At 47.8% G+C, this 25,489-nt stretch overlaps 1 protein-coding gene across 5 annotated transcripts in view; it reads left to right on the top strand.

Moving 5' to 3' along the window:
* LOC140388482 (inter-alpha-trypsin inhibitor heavy chain H3-like) overlaps positions 1–25,489 on the top strand; it is a 66,001-nt gene that overhangs the window by 20,348 nt on the left and 20,164 nt on the right. For all 5 annotated transcript variants that reach the window (XM_072472754.1, XM_072472752.1, XM_072472751.1 and 2 more), the window contains 5 exons: positions 7,465–7,633; positions 9,652–9,777; positions 10,318–10,499; positions 15,217–15,402; positions 23,359–23,498. In XM_072472754.1, the coding sequence (XP_072328855.1) occupies positions 7,465–7,633; positions 9,652–9,777; positions 10,318–10,499; positions 15,217–15,402; positions 23,359–23,498 (803 nt within the window). The remainder of the gene's footprint in view (positions 1–7,464; positions 7,634–9,651; positions 9,778–10,317; positions 10,500–15,216; positions 15,403–23,358; positions 23,499–25,489) is intronic.

The raw sequence follows: 25,489 nt of genomic DNA, 5'->3' as shown, positions 1-25,489 counted from the left end.
CAGCTTGGCGTTGCCAGAGTGGTGGGAAAGAGATCGTACACACAGAAAAGTGAGAGTATGGGCTGGAGCTTCTTTTTAAAACAAAATATTTTTATTCGGTTTTTTCAATTTTTATAATAATAACAATGACCGAAACATGGCACAATAAACATTTTCACCCCCATTACAATCTTCACACCCCCAACAATAAAACAACCGTCTGGCCCTCCCCCCCCCCCCCCCCCCACTTTTTGAATTCTGCTTCTGCAAGCATTTTAATTTTCGCCGAGAAAGTCGACGAACGGCTGCCACCTCTGGGAGAACCCTAGCATTGACCCTCTTAAGGCGAACTTTATTTTCTCAAGACTGAGAAACCCAGCCATGTCACTAACCCCGGTCTCTACACTCAAGGGCTTCGAGTCCCTCCACATTGATAAGATTTGTCTCCGGGCTACTAGGGAGGCAAAGGCCAAGGCGTCAGCCTCTTTCGCCCCCTGAACTCCCGGCTCTTCCGATACTCCAAAGATCGCCACCTCTGGACTCGGCACCACCCGTGTTTTGAGTACCATGGACATTACCTTAGCGAAACCCTGCCAAAACACTCTAAGCTTCGGGCATGCCCAAAACATGTGGACATTCATTTCATTTTCATTTCACATGATTTGTTGGACTTCCCGTGCACCTCGCACACCTGTCCTCAACCCCGGAAAACTTGCTCATCCAGGCCACCGTCATGTGAGCCCGGTGGACTACCTTGAATTGTATCAGGCTAAGCCTGGCACATGATGAGGATGTATTAATCCTGCTTAGGGCATCGCCCCAGACCCACCTCTATCTCTCCCCCCAGCTCGTCTTCTCACTTGCCCTTTAGCTCCTCCACCAGAGTTTCCTCCGATTCCATTAGTTCTTGGTTGATGTCCGATACCTTCCCCTCTCCCACCCAAGTACTGGAGACTACTCTGTCCTGTATCCCCCTGGCAGCAGTAGCAGGAAGGCCAGAACCTGCTTTCTCAAAAAGTCTCATATCTGCAGATACCTAAACCCATTCCCGACTGGCAATTCAAATTTATCCTCCAAGGCTTTCAAACTGGGGAAGCTCCCATCTATAAATAGATCCCCCGTACTCCTAATTCCTGCCCTCTGCCATCTCGGGAACCCACCATCCAGCCTACCCGGTACAAACCCATGGTTATTATAAATCGGGGTCCAAACCGATGCTCCCTCTTCTCTCTTATATCTCCTCCACTGCCCCCAGATTCTCAGAGCCGCCACTACCACCGGAATTGTGGAGTATCGGGCCGGCGAGAATGGGAGAAGTGCCATTGTCAGTGCTCCCAGACTTGTGTCTTTACATGACGCCGCCTCCATTCGCTCCCAAACCGCCCCACCCCCACCCCCCCACTACCCACTTCCTAATCATGGCTATATTTGCCGCCCAGTAGTAATTACAAAAGTTCGGCAGCGCCAACCCACCCTCCCCCCCGACTGTGCTCCAGCAACACTTTATTCACTCGCGGGGTTTTACCCGCCCACACAAAGCCCGAAATAACCTTATTCACCCGTTGAAAAAAGGTCCTCGGGATGAAGATGGAGAGGCATTGAAAGACAAACAGAAATCTGGGCAGGACCGTCATTTTCACGGTCTGTACCCTCCGTGCCAGTGATAGCGGGAGCATGTCCCATCTCTTAAAGTCCTCTTTCATTTGTTCTACGAGCCAGGATAGGTTTAACTTGTGCAGTGCCTCCCATTCCTGAGCCACCTGGATCCCCAAATTTCAAAAGCTCCTTCCTACCATTATTTTATTTCCTCTAAAATTTAGAGTACCCAATTATTATTATTTTTCCAATTAAGGGGCAATTTAGATGGCCAATCCACCTAACCTGCACATCTTTGGGTTGTGGGGGCAAAACCCATGCAGACATGGGGAGAATGTGCAAACTCCACAGGAACAGTGACCCAGGGCCAGGATTCGAACCCAGCTCCTGAGCGCCGCAGTCCCAGTGTTATCCACTACGCCACCGTGCTGCCCTCTTCCTGCCATTCTAAACGGCAGCTCTCCCAGTCTCTTCTCCTGCCCTCCCGCCTGGATCACGAACATCTCGGCTTTCCCCATGTTCAATTTATACCCCAAAAGATTGCCAAATTCCCCTAAGATCCGCATAACTTCTCCCATCCCATCCAACGGGTCTGAGATGTACAAGAGCAAGTCATCTGCGTAAGGCAAAACCCAGTGCTCCACCCCCCCTCACCGCACCCCCCCACCCCCCCCCCCCCACCCCGAACCAGCCCTTTCCAGTACCTAAAGGTTCATAACGGCATGGCCAGTGGCTCTATAGCCAGAGCAAACAGTAACGGGGAGACGGGGCACCCTTGCCTCGTCCCTTGGTGTAGTTTAAAATGTCCCGACCTCAACCAGTTCGTACGCATACTATCTACTGATGCCTGATAAAGCAACTGCACCCAGTCTATGAAGCCCTCACCAAACCCAAACCTTCCCAGCATCTCCCACAGGTAATCCCATTCCACCCAATCAAAAGCCTTCTCCGCATCCATCGCGACCACCACCTCCATCTCTCCTCCTTCTGAGGGCATCAGAATAACATTTAAGAGCCTTCGAGCATTGGCCATGAGTTGCCTGCCCTTTACAAATCCTGTCTGGTCTTCCCCTATCACCTCCGGGACACAGTCCGCTATCCTTGTGGCCAATATCTTAGCCAGCAGTTTGGCGTCCACATTCAGTCAAGAAATTGGCCTGTATGACCACCATTGCTCCGAATCCGACTCCTGTTTCAGAATCAATGAAATCGAGGCCTGCAACATTGTTGGGGGGGTGGACTCCCTTCTCTCTTGCTTCATTAAATGCGCTCACCAGCAGTGGGCTCCATGGGCGCGATTCTCCACCCCCACGCCGAAGTGGCCGCGCCGCCGTGAACGCCGTCGAGGTTCACGACAGCGCAGAACGGCCCCGGTCCCGACCGATTCAGGCCCTGACAATGGGCCAGTATCGGGGCTGCGTCATCTACCCGCGCCAGGCCTTGCCGCCTGCGTAAAAGCGGCGCCGCATAGATGACGTGGCCGGCGCCGCATAACGCACGTCATCCGCGCATGCGCGAGTTGGCCGGCGCCAACCCGCGCATGCGTGGTTGCCGTCCTCTCTAAGTCCACCCCGCAAGAAGATGGCGGACGGATCTTGCGGGGCCGCGGAAGGAAGGAGGTCCTCCTTCAGAGAGGACGGCCCGACGACCAGTGGGCACCGATCGCGGGCCACCCCACATCTGAGGTATGCCCCGGTGCAGGATCCCCCCTCGCCCCCCCCACAGGCCGCCCCCCCCAGCGTTCACGCACCGCCCATGACTGCAGCGACCAGGTGTGGACGGCGCCGGGGGGAACCTGCAGTTTTGGCCTGGCCGCTCGGCCATCCGGGCTTCAGAATAGCGGGGGTGCCGGAGAATCGCCATTTTGGGTGTCTACGGCGATTCTCCGGCCTGCGGCCCGCGAAACCCGACCGGGCCGTTCCCGCCTCTTGGGAGAATTGCGGGAGGGCGTCGGACCGGCGTCCCCAGAAATTTTGGCGGCCCAGGCGATTCTCCCAACCAGCGTGGGAGTGGAGAATCACGCCCAGGATCTCTGAAAACTTCTTATAGAATTCCACCGGGTAGCTGTCCGGTCCCGGGGCCTTACCAGATTGCATGCCCTCCAAACCCTCCATTATTTCTTCAATTTCAATTGGGGCTCCCAGCTCTTCCACCAGATCCTCATCCACTCTCGGGAACCTCAACTGACCCAAGAACTGCCTCGTCCCCTCCACCCCAGCCGGGGGTTCTGACTCATATCATTTGCTGTAAATGTCCTTAAACACCTCATTCACCCCCACTGGGTCCAGGACCATAATCCCACCTCTACTCTTTACTCTCCCTATCTCCCTGGCCGCCTCCCTTTTTCTGAGCTGGTGCGCTAACATTCTGCTTGCCTTTTCCCCATACTCATAGATCGCCCCCCCTTGCCTTCCTCAGCTGTTCCACCACCTTCCCTGTAGTCAACAACCCAAATTCCACCTGTATCCTCCGCCTCTCCTTCAGTAACCCCTCGCCTGAGGCTTCCGAGTATCTCCTGTCTACCTGGGGTATCCCTCTCAGCTCGTTCCACCTTTTCTCTGTGGGCCCGTATCGAGATGAATTCCCCTCTGACCACTGCCTTCAAAGCCTCCCAACCCGTTGCTGCAGAGACCTCCCCCGTATCATTTGTTTCCAGGTAGTTCTGGATGGTCTTGTTCACCTGCCCACAGATCGCTTCATCTGCTAACAACCCAACATCCAGCCTCCATAGCGGGCATTATCCACTCTCCAAACTAACCCGTAGATCCACCCAATGTGGGGCATGATCCGATACTGCAATTACTAAGTACTCAGTGTCCGCCACCCCCAGTAGTAGGGCCCTGCTCAGAAGAAAAAAAGTTGATCCACGAGTATACCTTGTGGACAGGGGAGAAAAAAGAAAATGCCCTTGCTCTTGGCCGTCCAAACCTCCATGGGTCTAATCCCCCCATCTGTTCCATAAACCCCTTCAATTCCTTTGCCGCAGCTGGCACCCTCCCTGTCCTGGATTTTGACCGGTCCAATTCCAGATCAATGACTGTGTTAAAATCTCCCCCCATGATCAAGTTATGTGACTCTAAGTCTGGGATCTTACCTAACACCCACCTCATAAATTCCACATCGTCCCAGTTCAGAGCATTCACGATTCTCCCTCCCTCAAATGCCACCCGTTTATTAATCAGAATCGCTAACCCCCTGGTCTTTGAGTCCAGCCCTGAGTGAAATACCTGGCCAACCCACCCCTTCCTCAATCTAGTCTGCTCTGTAACCTTTAGGTGTGTCTCTTGTAACATTGCCACGTCTGCCTTCAGCACCCTCAGATGCGGAACACGCGAGCCCTCTTGACTGGCTCATTCAGCCCTCTAACATTCCATGTAATCAGCTTGGTCAGGGTACTCGACGCCCTCCCCCCCTACCAACTAGCCATCACCCTTTTTAGGCCAGCCTCCAGCTCGTGTCCCCGGCCTCCTCGGGCCCGCCCTCGGGCATCAGCCGTCCCCGACCTCCCATTTGTCCCCTAGTAGCAGTTCCTCCCCTGTCAGCAAAGCAGCTCTTCCCCCCCTCCCTCCCCCTGGTAACAGCACCAGAAACCCAAACTCCCATATCAAGCTCAAACTTGTCACCTGCTTGCCCCCCCACTGTGCTTCCATGAGCCCACTGACCTAGCTGACCTGATAGCTCCCACCCATGGCAGCAAACTGACTGTCTTCCCATTGTTCTCTCTCCTCCCCCCACCCTTGAACATACATATTCAAAGCATCACATTCCCCAATAAACAAACAGTAGAAAAAACAGTGGAAAAACAACCACAGAAATGCCCCCCCCCTCCCTTCACACAGCTCCTAGTAAAACAAAGTTAACTTTAGACCTCAAAACAGCCCCATATTGCACATAACACTACTTATTCAAACCAGCACAAAAGTGATTATCAACAAATTGCCATTGTAATACTTCCCCCAAGGTTCCAGTGCCTTTAGTTCACATCCAGTCTTTTTTCCTTGACGAAAGTCAATGCATTGTCTGGTGTTTCAAAGTAGAATTCCCGGTTCTCATATGTGACCCACAGACCCGCTGGGTACAGCATCCCGAACTTCACCCCCTTCTTAAAGAGGGACGATTTTGCCCGATTAAACCCGACTCGCCTCTTGGCCAAATCCGCGTCCAGGTCTTGATAAATGCGCAGCTCACAATTCTCCCACCTGTTGTTCCGTTCTTTCTTGGCCCACCGCAGAATATGTTCCGTGTCTAGGAACCGGTGCATACATACCACCATTGCTCTCGGCGCCTAATTCACTCGGGGCTTCTTCGTGAGGGCTCTATGCGCTCTATCCACTTCCAGATGCCGAGGGAATGCCTCAGCCCCCATCAAATTCTCCAACATGTTGGTCACATAGGCCCTGGCATCCGATTCCTCACTGCCCTCAGGGAAGCTGACGATACTCAGGTTCTGCCTCCTGGACATATTCTCCAAGTCTTCCAGCTTCTCCTGCATTCTTTTCTGGCGGTCATTCATCATCTCCACCTTGGTCTCCAACACGGTTATGTATTCCTCGTGCTCGGACACCTTTTTCTCCACCTCCTGGATCGCACATCCATGGATCTCTTGATTTTGCACCACCTGACCAATCGAAGCCTTGATCGGGTCCAGTGCGTCCTACTTAAGCTTGGCGAAGCATTTCTCAAAAAACTTCACCAGCTGCTCTGTCGATCACTGTGCCATCTCCCCGCGGCCCTGCTTCTCCGCTATGTCTTCCCACATTGCCGGCTCTGCTCCCGTCTTTCTTGTAAAACTTTGTCTTCTCACACGGCCAATTCTGGTCCAATTCTTCATGCACTGGAGGGGGACTTCTCCTCACCGTCTCACGCTCCACCAATTCATCCAATAAAATCCAGAAAAAACCTGGAGAAAAAGGTCCAAAAGTCCGTCACAGGCGGGAGCTATCAAATGTGCGACCTACACCTCCATGGCCGCCACCGGAAGTCCCATGGGCGGGCGTTTCTAACGAGCACCCTGGAGGCAGACAGCTGCAGCAAATTGCCTATGCAGCATATTCAAGCACCGGATAGCAAAACTTAAAAAGCATCAGCCCCCAAACATCTTTCTTTAAATTATATTTCACCTCAGATATTTAATCCCTCCCTGGATCGAGGCTGTGCAAAAAATGAAGGTTGCCTGGCCGATTTACCTGCCCATCAACTGTAAGAGTAGACGGGCCACATAAAATCGCTTTCAAGCAATTCCTTAATGGGCTTATTTGCCGGCTTCATTGTTGGTGGGTGCACTTCCGACTGCTGGGTACGACTGCTGAGCAAAATATTGCACGAGTGCACAATGCCAGGTTTGGAGTGTGCCTGCACAAACAATGTAAAACGCTGGCCAGTAAATGTTGTTTTTAACTTGTTTGTTACAGTAAAAGTCTTAAAGGTTATAGTAAAAATCTTGTGGCATTATCCTTCTCTAGTCAGAAATTGAAAATTCAAAAATCTTCTAAAATGTTTTCAATCTCTATGGGTATCATAATGCACACAGTAATAGTGAATGCTGAATATGTTATCATTATTGACATGGCAAAATCCAGGCCCAAATTTAAATTGAGCCATATAAATTTCTGATACCGGGTCACGCAGCTGAGAACTGAAGTTGCCTAGCTTCAGCGCAAATATTGATCTTCAGCAGTGTGGCTTTCAAATTCTTCTCTCCTACTCCTAGCCTCTTTGCAACAGAACAGAGGGAGGAAAGTTGGATGATGAAACCTCTTGAGCTGCATTGGTCAGGTTTGCCTCTGCCGCTTCACATGTGGAATGTTGTCCGACATTGGGTAACACAAGTGGAGAGAGGAGCATCCTTAACCTGAGGCAGTAACAAAAGTATTATTTTCTCATTTACAGACAAAGTTAGCTATTCTTAGAATCTTAGGCGATATGAACGTAAAGGATCATTTTACAATTATCAGTTTTGATTCCACCGTTGAAAAGTGGAGGGATTCATTAGTTCAGGCAACTCCAGAAAATGTATTGCAATCAAAAAGATATATCATCTACTTACAACTGGGAGCAGGTAAGGAGATCCTTTGTACTCATAGCAATCAGCAAATAGAGATGTAAGTAAGAATAAGCCACGGTTAGTGCAGGTAAAATGAGTTCCTAATGTTGTCATAAATTTCAAATGGAAGTACTTTCCAATGTAGGGCGTAATTCAGCGGCCTCATGGTGCCAGGCTTGGTGTCGGGACGAGGCCGCTGAATCTCGCGACAGGCCTCTTGCGAGGTTTGCTACGCTCGAAATGTCTCGCGAGATTCAACAGAATCTCTCAAGTCATCACGATCTTGACCTCGCCCATGCTGGGTGAGATCCAGATCTGAATATTTAAATAAGAATAATTGTTTGCTTAAATACCTGGACGCGGATTCACCAGGCGCCTGGTACTCAACGGCCACGCCTGGGAGGCCTCGCCAGGGCGCCATTTAGTACTGGTCCACACAAACGTGGACCAGTTCGTAACACACCTGCGTCCCTCAGCCAGGCCATCAGAGACCCCCAGGTGGTTGGGGACAGGGCAGGGTGGCACTCCCACTGGGGAGACCTGAAAGAAAGGGTGAGGGGAAAAATCCGGGCAGCCTTCCAAAATGGCACCCCGATCTGCGAAGAGCCTTTCCAGCTGGCAAGCCCTCTTAATTGTGGCCTTGGAGGAGAGAATCTCCTGGAGGCCAAACAAAACGGCGTTGAATAGCGGGCTGTTTCTCAGCGCTGCAGGCTTCAACTCAAGTCCATTGAATCGTGCCAGTAATGTTTTTGACAGATTAATGAGATTTTAAACAGTGATGCGTTCTGACTGCTTGGGTGAATGTAAAAGACTTCATGATACTATTAACAAAATAGCAGGGATTTGCACAAGTGTCCAGACCAAGAAATTGACCTTAAAAACACTAGAAACAGATTAGTTGACCATTCATTTGCTGTTTGCCACACTCTGATGTACAATAAGCTACATTTACCAGCATAACAACAATGACGGCACTGCAAAAGTAATCCAATGTCTGTAAAGTGCTTTGGATTAATGCAGGACATGTTGAGGTGTTAAATAAATGTGGGTTTTTTCTTTATCAAGTCCTGTGCAGCTAAACCTTAAAGATTATCTTCCCAAAAATGCTTGACTTTCTGCAGACTGATTGTGGATGGGATCAGGATGGTGAAGGGAATGCTATCAGTTTTATTTTATTAGTACCACACTTAATCACCGATGAATATAATTGAAAACAATTTACAAAAAGCAGAGTTATTACTGTGAATGGGTTGACTCAGAGCTCAGACTGATTATACTTCACATGCTAAGTGAGAAAAGCATGAATAATTGAAAATGACATTGTGTTTGGGTCAATGTTATGCATTTTCATGTTATGTTTCCTCAATTAGATATAATGTTAACAAATGCAGGGCAGTTTTGTGTATTTGAAATTTTGTGCAGGAATCAGAATTCATCGACCTTCTCAAGGGCAATTAAAGGTACACAATAATTGCTGGCCCACATCCTGTTAATGAATGAATGAATACATTCTAATGAGTTCAGTTCTCTGTTGTTAAGTCGTATTTACATTTTGAGTCAGTTATTCTCAAATATTGATCAGAATGAAATTAGAAAAAGGCTAAGACATTTCCTCTCTCACTCTTGCAATAGTAGGACTGAAAACATAGCGAACAAAGACAGTCATTTCAGCCAGGAAGAAGTATCAGTAATGTTTAAGTTATCTTGCCAGAAAAAATGTAAAAGTAAGTCAGGGTAATGACCTGGTGTTTAAATGGCAATTAATTGCTGACCTTATCCAATGTTTACTTAAGAACAGTCAGGCTTTCTGGCCTTGAAGAGATGTAAATCACTTTAGCAGTAGAATAATACATGCTACATTTTGCATTACAATGCATGGCCCTCATAAATGTCTTAGAATTCCACTCACAAACAGTAATTCTGTGGAGGATCATGAGAATATATATATATCACAGAGGAAAATATACCTTGTATAAGGTATGCATTTCTAAATGCATAAAAGCTTATAACACTAATCCTTCCTTTCATTCCAGAAACCAATATAAATGATTCTCTGCTGCTAGCTGTAAGTCTTCTGGACACAGCTCACAAACAAAAGCAACTGCCTGAGAGAAGTGCCTCCATGATAATCCTCTTAACCGATGGTGATCCAAACGTGGGTTAGTTAAAAAAAATTCTCATTAGAAAACTGTTCAAATAACTAAAATTGTCAAATATTATAAAGTCTTTACGCTTATAACGTGCATTTTTAAAATAGGAAAATGGAACTATATACTGACCATAAATTTGGAATTTATCTTATAAAAGATGAATAACATTTTTATTTGAGGAAAGGTGAATGTGAACCAGTAGTTGCCTAATTATAATAATTAGAACTATATCAGTATTGATTTGGTGATAATCACATTCAGTATTAGGATGGAGCGTTGCACCAGGTGATATGAGTTTCTGTTCTTGGACATTGGTTGCTTCCCCAAAAATAGTGAAGGAAATGTGGAAGATGACTTACATTAACCCACAGTATTATCCTCTTGCAAATGGTAACATAATGGAGTTAATAAAAGAGAGTTGACAAAAGAAAGTTATCTAACCTTTCTCCCTGAATGAAACGGTACATTGCTAATGAAGAGCTAAAACCTGGAAGAAAACTCATTATAAGGGGTTGCCAAATAGAATAAGTTTATTCATTTATGTCACAGGAGAGAAAGACCCAGCAAAAATCCAGATCAACGTTAAAAGTGCCATCCGGGCAAGGTACAACTTGTACTGCCTTGGTTTTGGTTTTGATGTTGATTACAGTTTCCTGGAAAAAATGGCACTTGATAATGGTGGTGTGGCTCGACTTATTTATGATGATTCTGATGCAGCCTTGCAGCTCCAGGTAAGCAGATAATTCATTAAATAATAATCAATAAAGATTAATTCATTAATTCAGAACCGGGGCCGGGATTTTCCCCTACCCGGCGGGGCGGGGGATCCCGGCGGGATGGAGTGGCGGAAACCATTCCGGTGTCTGGCTGCCCGAAAGGTACGGATTTCTCCGCACCTTTAGGGGCCAAGCCCTCACCTTGAGGGGCTAGGACCGCGTCGGAATGGTTGGCGCGCCGCCAGCCGGCGGGAAAGGCATTTGGCGCCATGCCAGTCGGAGCCGAAAGGACTTCGCCAGCCGGTGGAAGTCCACACATGTGTGGGTGCGTCAGCGGCTGCTGATGTCATCCCCGCGCATGCGCAGGGGGGAGTCTCTTACGCGTCGGCCATGGTGAAGGCTGTGGCCGAGGCGGAGGGAAAAGAGTGCCCCCACGGCACAGTCCCGTCCGCGGATCAGTGGGCCCCGAATGCGGGCCAGGCCACCGTGGGGGCACACCTCTGGGCCAGATCATCCCGCGCCCCCCCAGGACCCCGGAGCCCGCCCGCGCCGCCTAGTCCCGGCAGTAAGACAGGTGGTTTGATTCTCGCCGGCAGGGCTGGCATGACAGCAGCGGGACTTCGGCCCATCGCGGGCTGGAGAATCGCCGGGGGGGGGGGGGGTGACCGGCACTGCGCGATTCCCACCCCCGCCGAATATCCGGTGCCAGAGAATTCGGCAACCGGCGGGGGCGGGATTCACGCCAGACCCCGGCGATTCTCCGACCTGGCGGGGGGTCGGAGAATCACACGCCAGATTCCAGTACAACCACAGAATGACAGAATTGTTACGGTGCAGAAGGAGGCCGTTCGGCCCATCCTATCTGCACCGCCTCTCCAAACGACTATCATGACTTAATGTCATTCTCCTGCCTTATCCCCCTATCCTCGCACATTGTGTCTATTCACTAATCACCTAATGCCCTCATAAATGCTTCAATTAAATCTGCATCCACCACATCCTGGGCAATGCATTCCAGACCCGAACCACTCGCTATGTGAAAACGTTTTTTCTCACATCGCATTTGCAAATCACATAAAATCTGTGCCCTCTCGTTTGTGATCCTTTTACGAACGGAGTTTCTCCCCATCTACTTTTTCCAGCCACGTCATGAGTTGTAACATCTCTAATCAAATCTTCTCTTAGCTTGCATTTCTCTAAGGAGAACAGTCCTAACCTCTCCAATCTATCTTCATAACTGTAGTTTCTCATCCCTGGAACCCTCACTCATGGGGGAATAGCAAACGTTGGTGCCATTTGTGTCGTTTGCCTTTGCTATATTAGACTATAAGGAGGAGAGGTAGAATAAATGCTTGTTGGAAATAGAATATTGTGGAGAATTGGCAACATTTTGCCTGCTGTAGAGATTCACACTGAAAAAAATGAAAACACTGAAGTGATCAGAACCTACAAATATTTAATTGACCACATTAACTTCTGCAGAGTGGCAATCTCCCTGGGATTGCCACTCTCTCCAGACTTACCTGCGCTGTAATTCTCAAACCCCTGGCTCGACTAACATTCGACTAACAGGAGGAATGTGAGACAGAAGCAGTGAAGCGCTCCTCCGGCAGATCGCCGTGGACTAACTGGAAGCAGAGAGATGAGTCACTCCCCCTTTTTATGGCAGTAACTGCTGTAATGGAGAGGTTTGAATGGACAATTTACAGTGAGCAGCTAAGTTATAAAGTTTAGGGAATGAGTTGGGGGGGAGGTCAAACACAGGTCTGGGAGGGCGGTCTGTAGGGAGAGAGGGAGGGGGTTTAGTCTGGGAGGGAAGGGGGCCAATTGGGTGGGAGCGGGGTCAGTTCAGGAGGAAGGTCTGTTCGAGAGGGGGTTAGCTCGGGAGGTAGATCAGTCCAGGAGGGGGGGTCAGTCAGGGCGGAAGTGTTGACACCGGGTTGCACTGGGAGGGGGGGTCGGGATGGTGTGGTGTGGAGGGGTGATGAGCTGGGGAAGGGGGCGGTGTTAGGTCATGTTGGGGTGTGGTCAGGTCATGTTGCGGCAGGGGGTGGGGGTCAGGCCAGGGAGGTGTGGGGAGGGGTGTCAGGGGGTTGGGGGTGCGGGTCGGGCTGGGTGGGGTAGGATCAAGTTGGGAGAGGAGGGGTCAGGTTGGGGCGGTGGCTGGGGCTGGGGGGCGTTGTTGGGTGCAGGGGTGGTGGTGGGGCCCCTGGGTGTTGTGTTTATGCGGGATGTCCCGTGCGAGGCTGGGTTTGGGTTTTTAAATTGCTACTCTGGATTTAGAAGTCATTTTTTCCCCCTCTAACGTTCCCAGAGTAACTATCAGAGTGAAACTGGCAGAACCATTTGAAGTTAGCGATTTAAATCGCTTCGGTGTGATAGTTCCCAGCCCAGCGCAATTGTCCAAACAAAGTTAGCTCTTCTGGGCAATTGCCGGCTAAACCCTTCAATGGGAACTTCCTGGAGGGATTCCTAATGCATCATAGGGATACTCCCCAAAATGCGACACTGGGGAACCAAGAAGTTATGGGCCAGTGTTGTGTTGTCCAGCATCACTTCATTTAACTCCATTCCAGTTTATTACTGAAAGAGGATAGCATTGGGTTAGACTATAATTGCACCCGTGGTGTATAGACTGCTGCTACCTGTGGTCAAGGTTCACTTGCGACTAATGTGAAGTACCAAGCCGATAAATATCCATGACCTCAATTACCTACATAATGGCCTCAGGAAAGCAGAATTTAGAGATATCAGAAATAAAATTATCCTAGCATTCAATCTACGAGGCGTATTCTATCTTTTTAACTTTCAGTTGGCTATGGATTCTACATAGACCAAAAATGGTTGATTTTTACATACCATATATATGTACATTTAAGTGCAGAAATGTATGGCTTTCTTTGTGGTTAACAGAAGAAAGCCAACTTGTCTATGGACTCTCACCTTGGATAATTTCTGTCAGAATAAAGAATTTTTCCAAAGGTGCAGACGAACCAGTCTGAAATATAGTATGGCACATCGCCATCAGCATTTGCTTCAATCTTCCATGATATTTAAATAATATTTCAATACCAACTTTCACTCCTGAATCCAGGCTCCGACTGATCATTTAAAACTAGAGAGATCACAGGAGGCGGCGGATAGATGGAGGGAAACTAGACTGATGATGAGAAGAAGAATTTTGACACATAACAATGGATGGGTGGAGCAACATTCAATAGGAATTATACATATTTGCACCAGCTGAATATGAAGATGAGAATTTTGATAACTAGAAGTTCTGGAATGATCACCCTTGTCCAATATAAAGCCGATAGATTATTGAGTGAAAATGTGAGGGGGGTGGTTCAAATTTTGGGAAACCAACAAAGATTGTTTACTGCTAGATTGAATTCTTGACACAATTAATATTCTGTTGAAGTGCTCAATTATGTAAAGGAATGTTTGTGGGTTGGGAGGTGCATAACATAATAGACAACTTCAAATCACTATATGAATCCCATCCACTTTATCCATTTCAAAGCCTCTAAACCCCATCTGTGGCAAAGTCATTATCTTACAGTGGAGTCCTCTGGTTTGATTGCAAGGCAGATGCATAGCAAAATATTTTCTCAATTTTACATAACTCTTAAGGATCGCTGACAAAAGAGACACATCAAAGTTTTTTGTCGCACTCATTGCACTTTGCAAGAATACCGATATAAGGGGATAACAACACTTCATATTGTATGAGAAGAGAATGTTGATTGGTTGGCAACTGGACTCTGATTAGTTGAGGCATTACCCCTATAGATGCAAAGTTGAAAAGGTCTCAATGTGATAGTGGCCACCACCCCAAATTACCATCATGTTTCATACAAATTAAGATCAGGGCATCCGGCTCCTCTGTCATTCAATACTATCATGGCTGATTTGATTGTGGCCTCAACTCCATATTCTGCCTACTCCTGATAACCTTTGGAATCTCTTGTTCGTCGAGAATCCGTCTACCTCTGCTTTAAAAATATTCAATGACCTTGCCTCCAGTGCTCTCTGATGAAGAGAATTCCAAAGATTCATGACCAGCTGGGAGAAAAAAATTCTTCTCTTCTCGTCTTAAATGGAAGACCCCTTATTTTTAAACAGTGTCATCTAGGTCTAGTCTCTCCCACAAGGGAAAACATACTCTCAGCATCCATTCTGTCAAGTCCCCTCAGTATCTTATGTTTCAATAAGATCACCTCTCATTCTTCTAGGGGTACAGGCCCAGTCTCCCAATCTTTCCTTGTAAGATAACTCCTCTATTTAAGGTATCAGTCGAGCGACCCTTCTCTGAACTGCATCTATCGTATTGATATTATTTCTTAAATAAGAAGACCAATACTCTACCCAATACTCTTTTTGAGGCCTCACCAAGGCCTTGTACAAGAGTATCAAAGTATCCTTACTGTTATGTTCCATTCTCCTTTCAGTAAACGGCAACATTCCATTTGCCATATCGCTAGCATATAATAACCAATTAGAAACATATGAAATTTTTACATCTGTTTGCACATCAAGATTAATTGTGTAAGCAGACACTTTGCATGTAAGAGGGAAAAGTAACATTTGGCCAATGTATCTAATCGGCTGATCAGCATTGCCTGTTGGTATGTTAATGATTCATTTAATTAGCTTTTAATGAAATGGCTTTAAAAAAATGCTTGAAACCTTCAGTTTGTGTAAATGTCTGTAATTATTTGTTTTCCCACAGGGCTTTTATAATGAAGTGGCAAATCCCTTGCTTTTGGATGTTGAGCTGCAATATCAGAAAAATGCCATTTCAGAATTAACAGAGGTCAATTTTAGACAGTATTACGATGGATCTGAAATTGTGGTAGCTGGCAAGATATCGAACAACAGTCTAGATGTATTCATGGTAGAAATTAGAGCTCGCACTGTAAGTACCTAAATTCCTCACACGTGCTCTTTAACTCTGTAGCATAGCATCTGCACTTGGGGAAAAAAAGACAGCTTTAGAGCATACAGATCGAAATTGCTCCAGAATATTAGTTCCACTTAGAAAACACTTGTTTATACTTTACACAAGAGCTGCGCCAAGCTGGCCGGGAGCAAAGCTCAAACTTCATATGACAATTTATCAGTCTCTCAGAGCATCTCAAAGCATAATACAGTGACAATTACTCTCTTTGGGACTGCAGGAACCCATCTTACGTGGTAAATGTGGCAGCCCTCTTAGGCACAAGATTTAATGAACATAAATGTGAGGCATTATTCATGTCTGCTGTGGTTTTGGTTGGGTTGGGTTGAGGGTTGGTGGGGTGGTGTAGGACATACAGTTCCCAGCTCCTTCTTAAATAGTGCCATTAATAACAAAGTGCTTCCATCTCTGTAATACTTTTAACATAGAAAATGACTCACGGATTTCATTGAGGAGTCAAAATTAATATGATGCTTAAGCGGGCGGATTGGAAAAGGTGACGAAAAGCAGGTGAAGGGAATCAACTATTTTTAGATAGGTAAAAAGGCTATTTTAATGTAAATATTAAAGCCCAGTTTTAATACCCATTTTAAATAAGGATTTCAGTTAGACCATGACAAAACACATAACTTTAACAGAAGCACAAAAGCCTGACACATGCATAAACTAATTGGAGATAAAAACGTTTTCACTATGCAAGATGGAAAAGCTATTGTTCTGATGAACATACTTTCAAAGTCAGTTTGACTTTAAGAAATACGCTGTACCAGTAATCGAGATCAAGGCCAAGTAAGCACCATAGCAATATGAAGGCATTATTGTCCAGAATGTGGATAAAGCAAAGTCAGCAGAAAACCAGTAGAAACCAGTCTTGATAAAAGCACAGAATCATATTCCATAACATACACAAATATTCAAACATGAAACATTCAGAACTTATGTTGCACATTAGGGATTGAGAGTTAACCATCGAATCAAATGTATTTGATTCTCACCCAAACCAATTAGGACGACATAGAGGTGTAGACAGATGGCTTCAGACTGATAAAATTCTCTTTAAACGTGATGGTCCGCACGGCCATCTTTATTCCGGGATCATCCTATACTTTGACCTAACTATTCGCTATCTCTATTTTCATATTTTCACTTTTCCACTCCAACTCTTGAAGTAAATGCAAGCTGTTTTGCCGTAAGCAAGAAACCATTTCTGTATTATTTTGAAATTTAAATTGTTTATAAGTTACTTCTCTTTAAGTAATTTTGCTAGCCGGACTTTATTGAGAATAGACTTAAGTTTCTCCTAATTGTAATCAAATAGAGGCAATAAAAGATTTTTGCTTACATCCGAGAAGTTTAACTCAAATTTCTACTGAGTTTTAGTGTTGCAAGACTTCACTAAATCTGCATGGTAGATCTCTTCAGCAGGGTTGGATTTGGAAGCGTGTTTCATAGAATTTACAGTGCAGAAGGAGGCCATTCAGCCCATCGAGTCTGCACCTGCCATTAGAAAGCCCCACTTAAGCCCCACGGCCTCCACCCTATCCCCTTTATCCCCGTAACCCAGTCACCCCACCTAAGCTTTTTTGGACACTAAGGACAATTTAGAATGGCCAATCCACCTAACCTGCACATCTTTGGACTGTGGGAGGAAACCGGAGCACCCAGAGGAAACCCACGCACACAAGGGGAGAATGTGCAGACTCCACACAGACATTGACCCAAGCTGGGAATCGAACCTGGTACCCTGGAGCTGTGAAGCAACTGTCCTAACCACTGTGCTACCATGCTGGAAGTGACACAGAAGATTACAAAGAGGGTATCCTATGAATTAGAGCCTAGGCACCTGGCAGCTCTGCCCCAGATGATGGAAGGGAAAGAGGACGGAGCGTACATGCACAGAATTAAGTAAGTGTCGAGCCCAAGATAGGGTATAGCAATGGAGAATATCTTGGAGTCCCACTATCATCTTGAACCACTATCATCTAATTTACAGTCAAGTCTGCTGCCAACAAAGGAAAGGTGGGGCAGCACGGTGGCGTAGTGGGTTAGCCCCAGGTCCCAGGTTCGATCCCGGCTGTGGGTCACTGTCTGTGTGGAGTTTACACATTCTCCCCGTGTTTGCGTGGGTCTCGCCCCCACAGCCCAAAGATGTGCAGGTTAGGTAGACTGGCCACGCTAAATTGCCCCTTAATTGGAAAAAATTAATTGGGTACTCTAAATTGAAAAAAAAAACAAAGGCAAGGTGACAAACTTAAATGGGTTGAAATCTAGCGGGTGAACTTCATCACATCCTCTGCCATTCCTTCTTTATTCAGGCCCCTTTAATCACCAATGGCCATCTTTCCTACCCCTTCTTACCAAGTTCACATTGGGATCTAATCTTCATGTGCTGCGCCTTGGAGTGTCTTTCCACCTTGGCTTGCCATATAAATGTAAGTTCTTGTGACTTTTTCAGTTTTTATGACTTTTTCAGATTGAAAGAAAGCATTTTTATAGCAGCTTTTCAAGTTCTCGGAAGTGCTTTAGATAGAATGAAGAACTTTGAAAAGCAATGTCAGAACAAAAAGTGTTGAAATAAACTCGACAGGTCCGGTAGCATCTGCGGAGAGAAACAGAGGGCGGATTTAAAAGCCTTGTTGCGCCCAACTTGGTGTTGGGACGAGGCCATTGAATCCCGTGAGAGGCCTCGCGAGATTTGACAAAATTTCACGAGACGTTGTGAACTCAATGCCGCCCTCACTGGGCATGATCCAGAACTGCATATTTTTAAATATGCCAGGGTGGCAAGTGTCAGGGTGGCCAGATTGGCAGGTCCAGTGATTGCACCCAGGGGACCTTACCAGGTAGGTGGAGGACGAGAGGGTGTCCCTGGAGGCCTATCTGAAGTTGGATGAGGACGGAGGGGGGTCGAAAATTGGGGGATGAAAGCTCGGGGCAGCCTTCCAAATGGCGCCCTGTTCTGCGAGGAGCCTTTCCTCGGAAATTGCTCTAAGTGCGGCCTCGGCCAAGAGAATCTACCTAAGGCCATAAAAACGGCAAAGTGGCGTAGAATAGTGGGGTGCTTCTCGGTGCTGCAGCTGCTGAGATACACCCCACTAAACACACCCAGAGTTAACAGCACAGAAGAGTAATATTGGACTCAATACATTAGCTTTGCTCCTCTCTCCACAGATACTGCAGGACAAGCTGAGATTTCCCAGCACTTCCTGTTTTTATTTCAGATCTCAGCATCTCCAGTATTCTGCTTTTATTTGCGGCCGGGATTCTCCGAGCCCGCGCTGGCTCGAAGAAGCGGAGTTGACGCCGAGAAGGCCCACGACGCCGGTCCGATGCCAGGACATGATTCTCCGGTGACTGGAGAATCTCCTCCAGCTGCGCGCGTGGTCGACGCGTCACCGGTCGGGGGCCGTTGAAAGAGGACCCGCTGGCGATTCTCCGTAGTCGACCAGCTGAGTTCCCACTGGTATGGTTCTAACATGGTTCCACCCGGCGGAGCTTGGACCCGCGGCTGCGGTGGCCATCCTGGTGAGATCAGACTCCTGGTGGGCGTCCTGTAGGGATCAGACCTGTGGGGGATCAGAAACTCGGGGGGGGGGGGGGCGGGCGGCTCCACGACGGCCAGGAAACACTCCGGTGTTTACGCCGGCGCCAACGCTTAGCCGCGATTTTAGAGAATCCCGGCCGTAGTGTCTGTGTTTTGGGCTAGATAAATGCACCGATATCTTGCACACGTGACGTCATTTCCTTGTGTCTATTTGAATATGTATTTGGTCCCTGCTCCAGTCCTATTGTTTATTTTTTACCTCAATTTCTTTAACTTCTGTTCTCTTTACCCCTCCAAACCCATATCTCCTTTTGTCAAACCTCTTTATTTCTCTCCCCTCATATAGCCTGCCCTCACACATCCCAATTCCAACCTTTCAGTGACACTTCATCTTCCTGCTTTCCTGCCACATCCTCAAGCTTGACTCTTTCTTAGATCAATTTACATTTCTTTCTCTGCTTATGTTGGTATCCTTTTGAAAGGCCCACTGAGGTACTCAGTGCTGCTTCATTACGAGCAGCAATGCCAACTGCTCCATCCTACTTTCTCATCAATTTTCCCACCCAATGCGCGCACTGGGGGATAATCTTTCCAAATGCTACTTTCCCAATTCACCCCTTCTTTGCTGACCCCATGGGCTTTTCCAGCAAATTAGCTATTACTGTGGCACACTGTATCTCCCTCCAGATTGCCCATTCACTTGTGAACAAGGCACTTGCCATCAATGGAGCTTGTCATGAATAATTGCATTGGCACTGTGGCCTTAATGGAAACCTGGATGTGGGGTGATGATACTTCCCCTTAAATAAAGCCCCCTGCCTGGCTATACCGTCCATGACTTGTCTTAACAAGACCATGTCTGTCGTCATCAAATCACATCTTGGCCTGTCCCTTACTCCTCTAACACTATTCCACCTTTGAGCATCTTGCCTTGTTCCGCTGCTTTGCTTTGGCACTGAGCAACTTTGTATCCTTGGTGACAACCTCCATTACAGCTCACCATGCTGCCTCTCCTCTCAGTTCGCTGCCCTCCTTTCCTCCCTTGATCTCTCCCGCCATTTAAACTCTACAGCTTATCTTCACAGCCATCCCTTGACATCTCATGGGGTCTCAGTATTTCCAGTTAAGCCAAGGGGCGGGCTTCTCCCCTACCCATGCGCGAACCACTCTGGCGTCGGGCCGTCCCAAAGGTGCAGATTTCTCCGCACCTTTAGGGGCCAAGCCCTCACCGTGAGGGGCTAGGCCCGCCAGAGTGGTTGGCGTGCCATCGACCGGCGGGAAAGGCCTTTGGTGCCACGCCAGCCGGGGCCGAAAGGACTTCGCCAGGCGGCGGAAGTCCACGCATTCGCGGGGGCATCAGCGGCTGCTGACGTCATCCCCGCGCACGCGCAGGGGGGGGTCTCTTCCGCGTCGGCCATGGTGAAGACTGTGGCCGAGGCGGAGGGAAAAGAGTGCCCCCACGGCACAGGCCCACCCGTGGATCGGTGGGCCCCGATCGCGGGCCAGGCCATCGTGGGGGCACCCTCTGGGGCCAGATCGCCCCGCACCCCCCCCCCCCCCCAGGACCCCGGAGCCCGCCCGCGCCGCCTAGTCCCGCCAGGAAGAGAGGTGGTTTGATTCTCGCCGGCGGGACAGGCATTCCAGCAGCGGGACTTCAGCGCATCGCGGGCCGGAGAATCGCCGGGGGGGGGGAGGCTCGCCGACCAGCGCGGCGCGAATCCCGCCCCCGCAGAATATCCGGTGCCAGAGAATTCGGCAACCGGCGGGGGCAGGATTCATGCCAGCCCCCGCCTTTGCCCCTCCTGTCATCATAACATTTCAACAACGTCTCATTTTCTCAACCACGTTCTCACCTCCACCTTTAATGTCCTAGATCCCATGAAAGCCATTCTTCTCTCGCATTCCTACCATTCCCCTTGATAAAGTCTTCATCTCCGATCCCTAAAGTTCACGAGACTCAGACTTGAAAAAGCAGTGAACTGCTTTAGTCATTCACCACCAGGCCTGGCTGCAGCCACAAAGCACTGTCAGGTCCTGCTGTCATCTCCAAAAACTGTTCACACTTCCAGGAGTAAAAAATTAAACTCCTCTTTTCTCAGACTTTTTAAAACCCTCTCTCCTGTCTCCTCCATTCTTATCTCCAACAATTAGGGCACAGAGCCTATGGACTTCTTAACAAAGATTGAGACCATTTGATCAGCAATCTCTGCTACTTCCTTTCTTTCTCCTAGCCATTGACCAAACGTTCTTTAAAACAGACCCCGACTTATCCCAGCACTTGTATTATTCTCTATTTTTTCTCGTCTCTCCCTTGATGCCATTTCTGAACTCATCTTGTCCATCATACCCATCTCCTGCTCCCCTATCCCTATTCCCATAAAACCAGAAGACGTCAGAGCAGAAGTAGGCAACTCGGCCCATCGAGCCTGCTCCACCATTCAATGAGATCTGATCTGATATAATCCTCAACTCCACTTTCCTCCTTATCCCCATAACCCTAAATTTCCTGACTGATTAAAAATCTGTCTACCTCAGTCTTGAACATACTTAAAGACCCAGACTCTACAGGATTGCGGATGCTGGCAACACCGCCGCTACCATTCACCCAAGGGAAGTATTCGGGGAGTCCTGGTGGTAGCCACATTGAAGATTTGGAGGCAATAGCGGCAGCACTTTAAGTTGAGGGTAGGCTCAAGGGTGATGCCAATCAGAGGGAACCATGGGCATGGAGCAAGGGATGATGGATGCAAGGTTCCGGGGATGGGAGGAGAGAGGGGTGAAGGAGATGAAGGATTTGATTTTGGAGGAGCGGTTCGCAAGCTTGGAAGAGTTGGGGGTGAAGTTTGGGCTCCAGCGTGAGGAGGGCTATAGATACGTGTAGCTGCAGAACTTCGTAAGAAAGTCTTCTTTAAATTTCCGGTGGCACCGTCATCTTTGTTGCTGCAGGAGGTGTTGTCGGTGATGGAGCTGGAGGTTGGGGTCATTTTGGCGATTCACGGTTTGATCATGGAGGAGGGTACTGTGTCCATGGAAGGGATTAATGCCAATTGGGAGGAGAAGCTGGGGATGGTATTGGAGGAGGGATTATGGTGTGAATGTTGCACAGGGTTAATGCCTCAACCTCATGCGCGAGGCTGGGATTGATTCAACTAAAAGTGGTGCACAGGGCGCACTTAACGAAGGTGAGGATGAGCTGGCTGTTTGAGGGGGTGGAGGATAGCTGCGAGTGGTGTGGGAGGGCCCAGCCAATCATGTCCATATGCTCTGGTCCTACCTGAAGTTGGAGAAATTTTGGGGGTTGTCTTCTGTGTTGGCGATCCTGCACGTGGATTTGGAGTCTGGTCCTCTGGAGGCCATATTTGGTGTATCAGACCTGCCGGGGTTGCAGGCAGGTGTGGATGTCTTAGCCTTTACCTCGTTGAACTTTCACAGGCGGGTCCTGTTGGGGTGGAGGTCAGCTTCAACCCCCTGTACCTAGGCATGGCTGGGGTATCTAATGGAGTTCCTGCATTTGGAGAAGGTGAAATTAGCTCTAAGAGAGGCAAATGAGGAGGTTCCACAAGAGATCTTACACTTTGGGAATCTGGTTGCTGTCAAGGGGTGGGAGGGGGCGAAGTTTGGGGGGTTGCATTGTGGTTGGATGTGTGCTTATATTTTGTAAAAATGTTGAAAATTTGAATAAAAATATTTTGAGAAAAACATTGCCTTATGGGGCTTAATGATAAATCTTTGCTTTTTAACGCACATGTGAAGCACCTTAGGACACATGATTATGTTAAAGGAATATATAAAAGAAAGTTATTTTACTGAGGTAAGTGCACCCTTCTAGTATGCTTTCAATGGCTGAGGAGATCAGTTTACAATATTCTTTGGGGTACACCAATGCATCGGTCAAAATTATGGGCAGCACTGTGGCACGTGGTTAGCACTACTGCCTCACTGCGCCAGGGACCCGGGTTTGATTCTGACCTTGGGCGACTGTCTGCGTAGAGCTTTCACATTCTCCCCATGTCTGCGTGGGATTGGACCTAGGTAGGGTAGGCTTTAGTAGAGTCGGTGCAGATTCGATGGGCCGAATGGCCTGCTTCTGCACTGTAGAGATTCTATGATTCAAAACGCTCAGGTTCTGAAGTAGGGTTAGACCCTTGATTTTATGCTAGTGGCTATACCATGTTGGAAGCCAGTACATGAATAATATGATTTATTCTTATTATGAAGTTATCACGTTCAGTTTTCTTTTTCTCTTACAACGTGCCACAGTTGATTTTGTGTAAATTAAGTTGTCTTCCCGTGAACAGAATGATTTGTTTTTATGGAGTCAGATTGAAATCTTTAATGTCACCAGTTTTGATGCTGTAATTCCTTTGCAGGCCAACACTGATTTATCTCTTGAAGGTAAAGTCAACGTGTCAGAGGCAGGGAACATTCTTCAATATCAGCAATATATTTTTGGTGACTTTACTGAGAGACTGTGGGCATACTTGACTATTAAACAGCTGTTGAAACAAAGGTAAAGTTTGGATTTCTTGCTTTCTCAAAATTGCGCCATTGATTTTTAAAACTCCATTTACGGGATGTGGGTGTCGCTGGTTAGACCAGCATTTATTGCCCATTCTTAGTAGCCCTTCGGAAGATGGTGGTGAGTTGCCTTCTTGAACCGCTGCAGTCCCCGAGCTGTAGGTACACCCACAGTGCTGTTAGGGAGGGAGTTCCAGGATTTTGACCCAGCAACAATGAAGGAGCGTCAATATGTTTCCAAGTCGGGGTGGTGAGTGACTTGGAGGGGGTCCTCCAGGTGGTGGTGTTCCTGAGTATCTGTTGCTCTTGTCCTTCTAGATGGAAGTGGCCATGGATTTGAAAGGTGCTGCCTAAGGAACCTTGGCCAGTTCCTGCAGTGCATCTTGTTGAGGAGTAGCAAGAAAAACAGGCTGAGTTCATATTTGAATAGATTTCTGAGTAGTTTTACATAAATAACGGCCGTGACTTTCCGTTTGAGAGTCTAAGTGCTCCCACCAGTGGTGAATCGGGACAAGTTTCCATTGGTGGTAGGAGCCCATTCTATGGCACGGGGAAACTTTATTTTTGCGTATCGGGTTTTCCACGCCATTCTGTGGCACACCAGGATCCGTGCTGCAACTTAGTGGGGCGGGACCTAATCTCTCAGACAGGTCCCAGCCCTCTGAGATGGAGCCTCCTTTTTAAAGGGTCCTACGATCTTCGTTAGCTGCTACAGCACTCACCCCCCCCCCCAGCCCCCCCAATATGGATTGCAGGCAGGGGCACCACCCCTCCCTAATCACTGGCAAGGCCCCCTCCCTCAGAACCACCCTTTTGCCTGCCCCCATTCAGCACCCCAAGCTCCCATTCAGTCCCTCCTCACCCACCCATTCCCCTTGCAGGCGACACCTCTTGGCAGTGCCAACCTGGCAACATTCATTCTGAAGGGTGGCAAGGTGGTAGGTACCTTCCCAACAATTGATGCCAGGATGCTGAGGGAGGTCCTTCATGGGCGGTGAGGGTCAAGGATCTTGGCTGGTCTGGAGGAACAGGCTGGGAATCTTTCCTGGTATGGGGCACTTTGGCTGCTCTCCCCATCTGCAGCCTTTAAAACCCACCAAACTGTCACTAAGTGTATAAAGTTTTCCCATAATAAAGTAAAAATGTGCTTATCTGTATCCTTATACCATTTAGACAGTCACGCATTATATAATACACACCTTTAATAAAATGAAAATGTTCTCATCTGCACCCCTAAATCCTTTAAAAACTCTGTCAGTACGCCAAGTTTAAAGGTCCTTGAGATGAGGATGAATGTTATGCCTTTAAAATGTTGGAAACTTTTGAAGTGGTTTTAACACAGTCAATTTCATTTCCATTTGAAGTATTGGTATGGCTAGGGGGCTGAATGCTTTGAATTGGATTGTTTACATTGACATTCTCACTCCATTACCTGCTAAAACTTTGCAATTGACAGCTCACTGGAAATTCAAATCAGATTGTTTATTTTTCTGGCTCTGCCGGTATCTGTTAGTTCAGGGTATTTCTCTAACCGTAATTTTTTTTTATGGAGGGGGGAACGGAGCATCCCATTTGTCTGGTGAATGGTGTGTCCTGCCCACCGATAACATGCAAAATAGCTCTCATGAGCTATTTGTATGGTCGCACTGTATCAGGGTGGAAGCCCGGTTGGGTGATCGGGAAACCTGGTAGGCAGGCGACGGAGCACCGCAACAGATCTGGCGACGATTCAGTTTATTGGAAAACGGGATATTCTCTGCCCAATCGGGAATCCAGATACCGGCGCCAGGCGATGGAGAATCCACTCCATCACAATACGCTTTCATCATAAAAGAAGAATGTAGTGAATTAGCCAATCTAAGTCAACAATTGGGAACCACAATTAGCCCCTCAGCATCTCTGTAGCTGGGAAGGTGACATGTCGGACAAATTGGCCTTCCTAAACATTATCAAAATTTCCTGCTATGGTACAGTGGCACAGTT

Source organism: Scyliorhinus torazame, chromosome 13 (assembly GCF_047496885.1).
Source record: "Scyliorhinus torazame isolate Kashiwa2021f chromosome 13, sScyTor2.1, whole genome shotgun sequence".
NCBI classification, from domain to species: Eukaryota; Metazoa; Chordata; class Chondrichthyes; order Carcharhiniformes; family Scyliorhinidae; genus Scyliorhinus; species Scyliorhinus torazame.
This window is presented reverse-complemented; position numbering and strand designations above follow the sequence as displayed.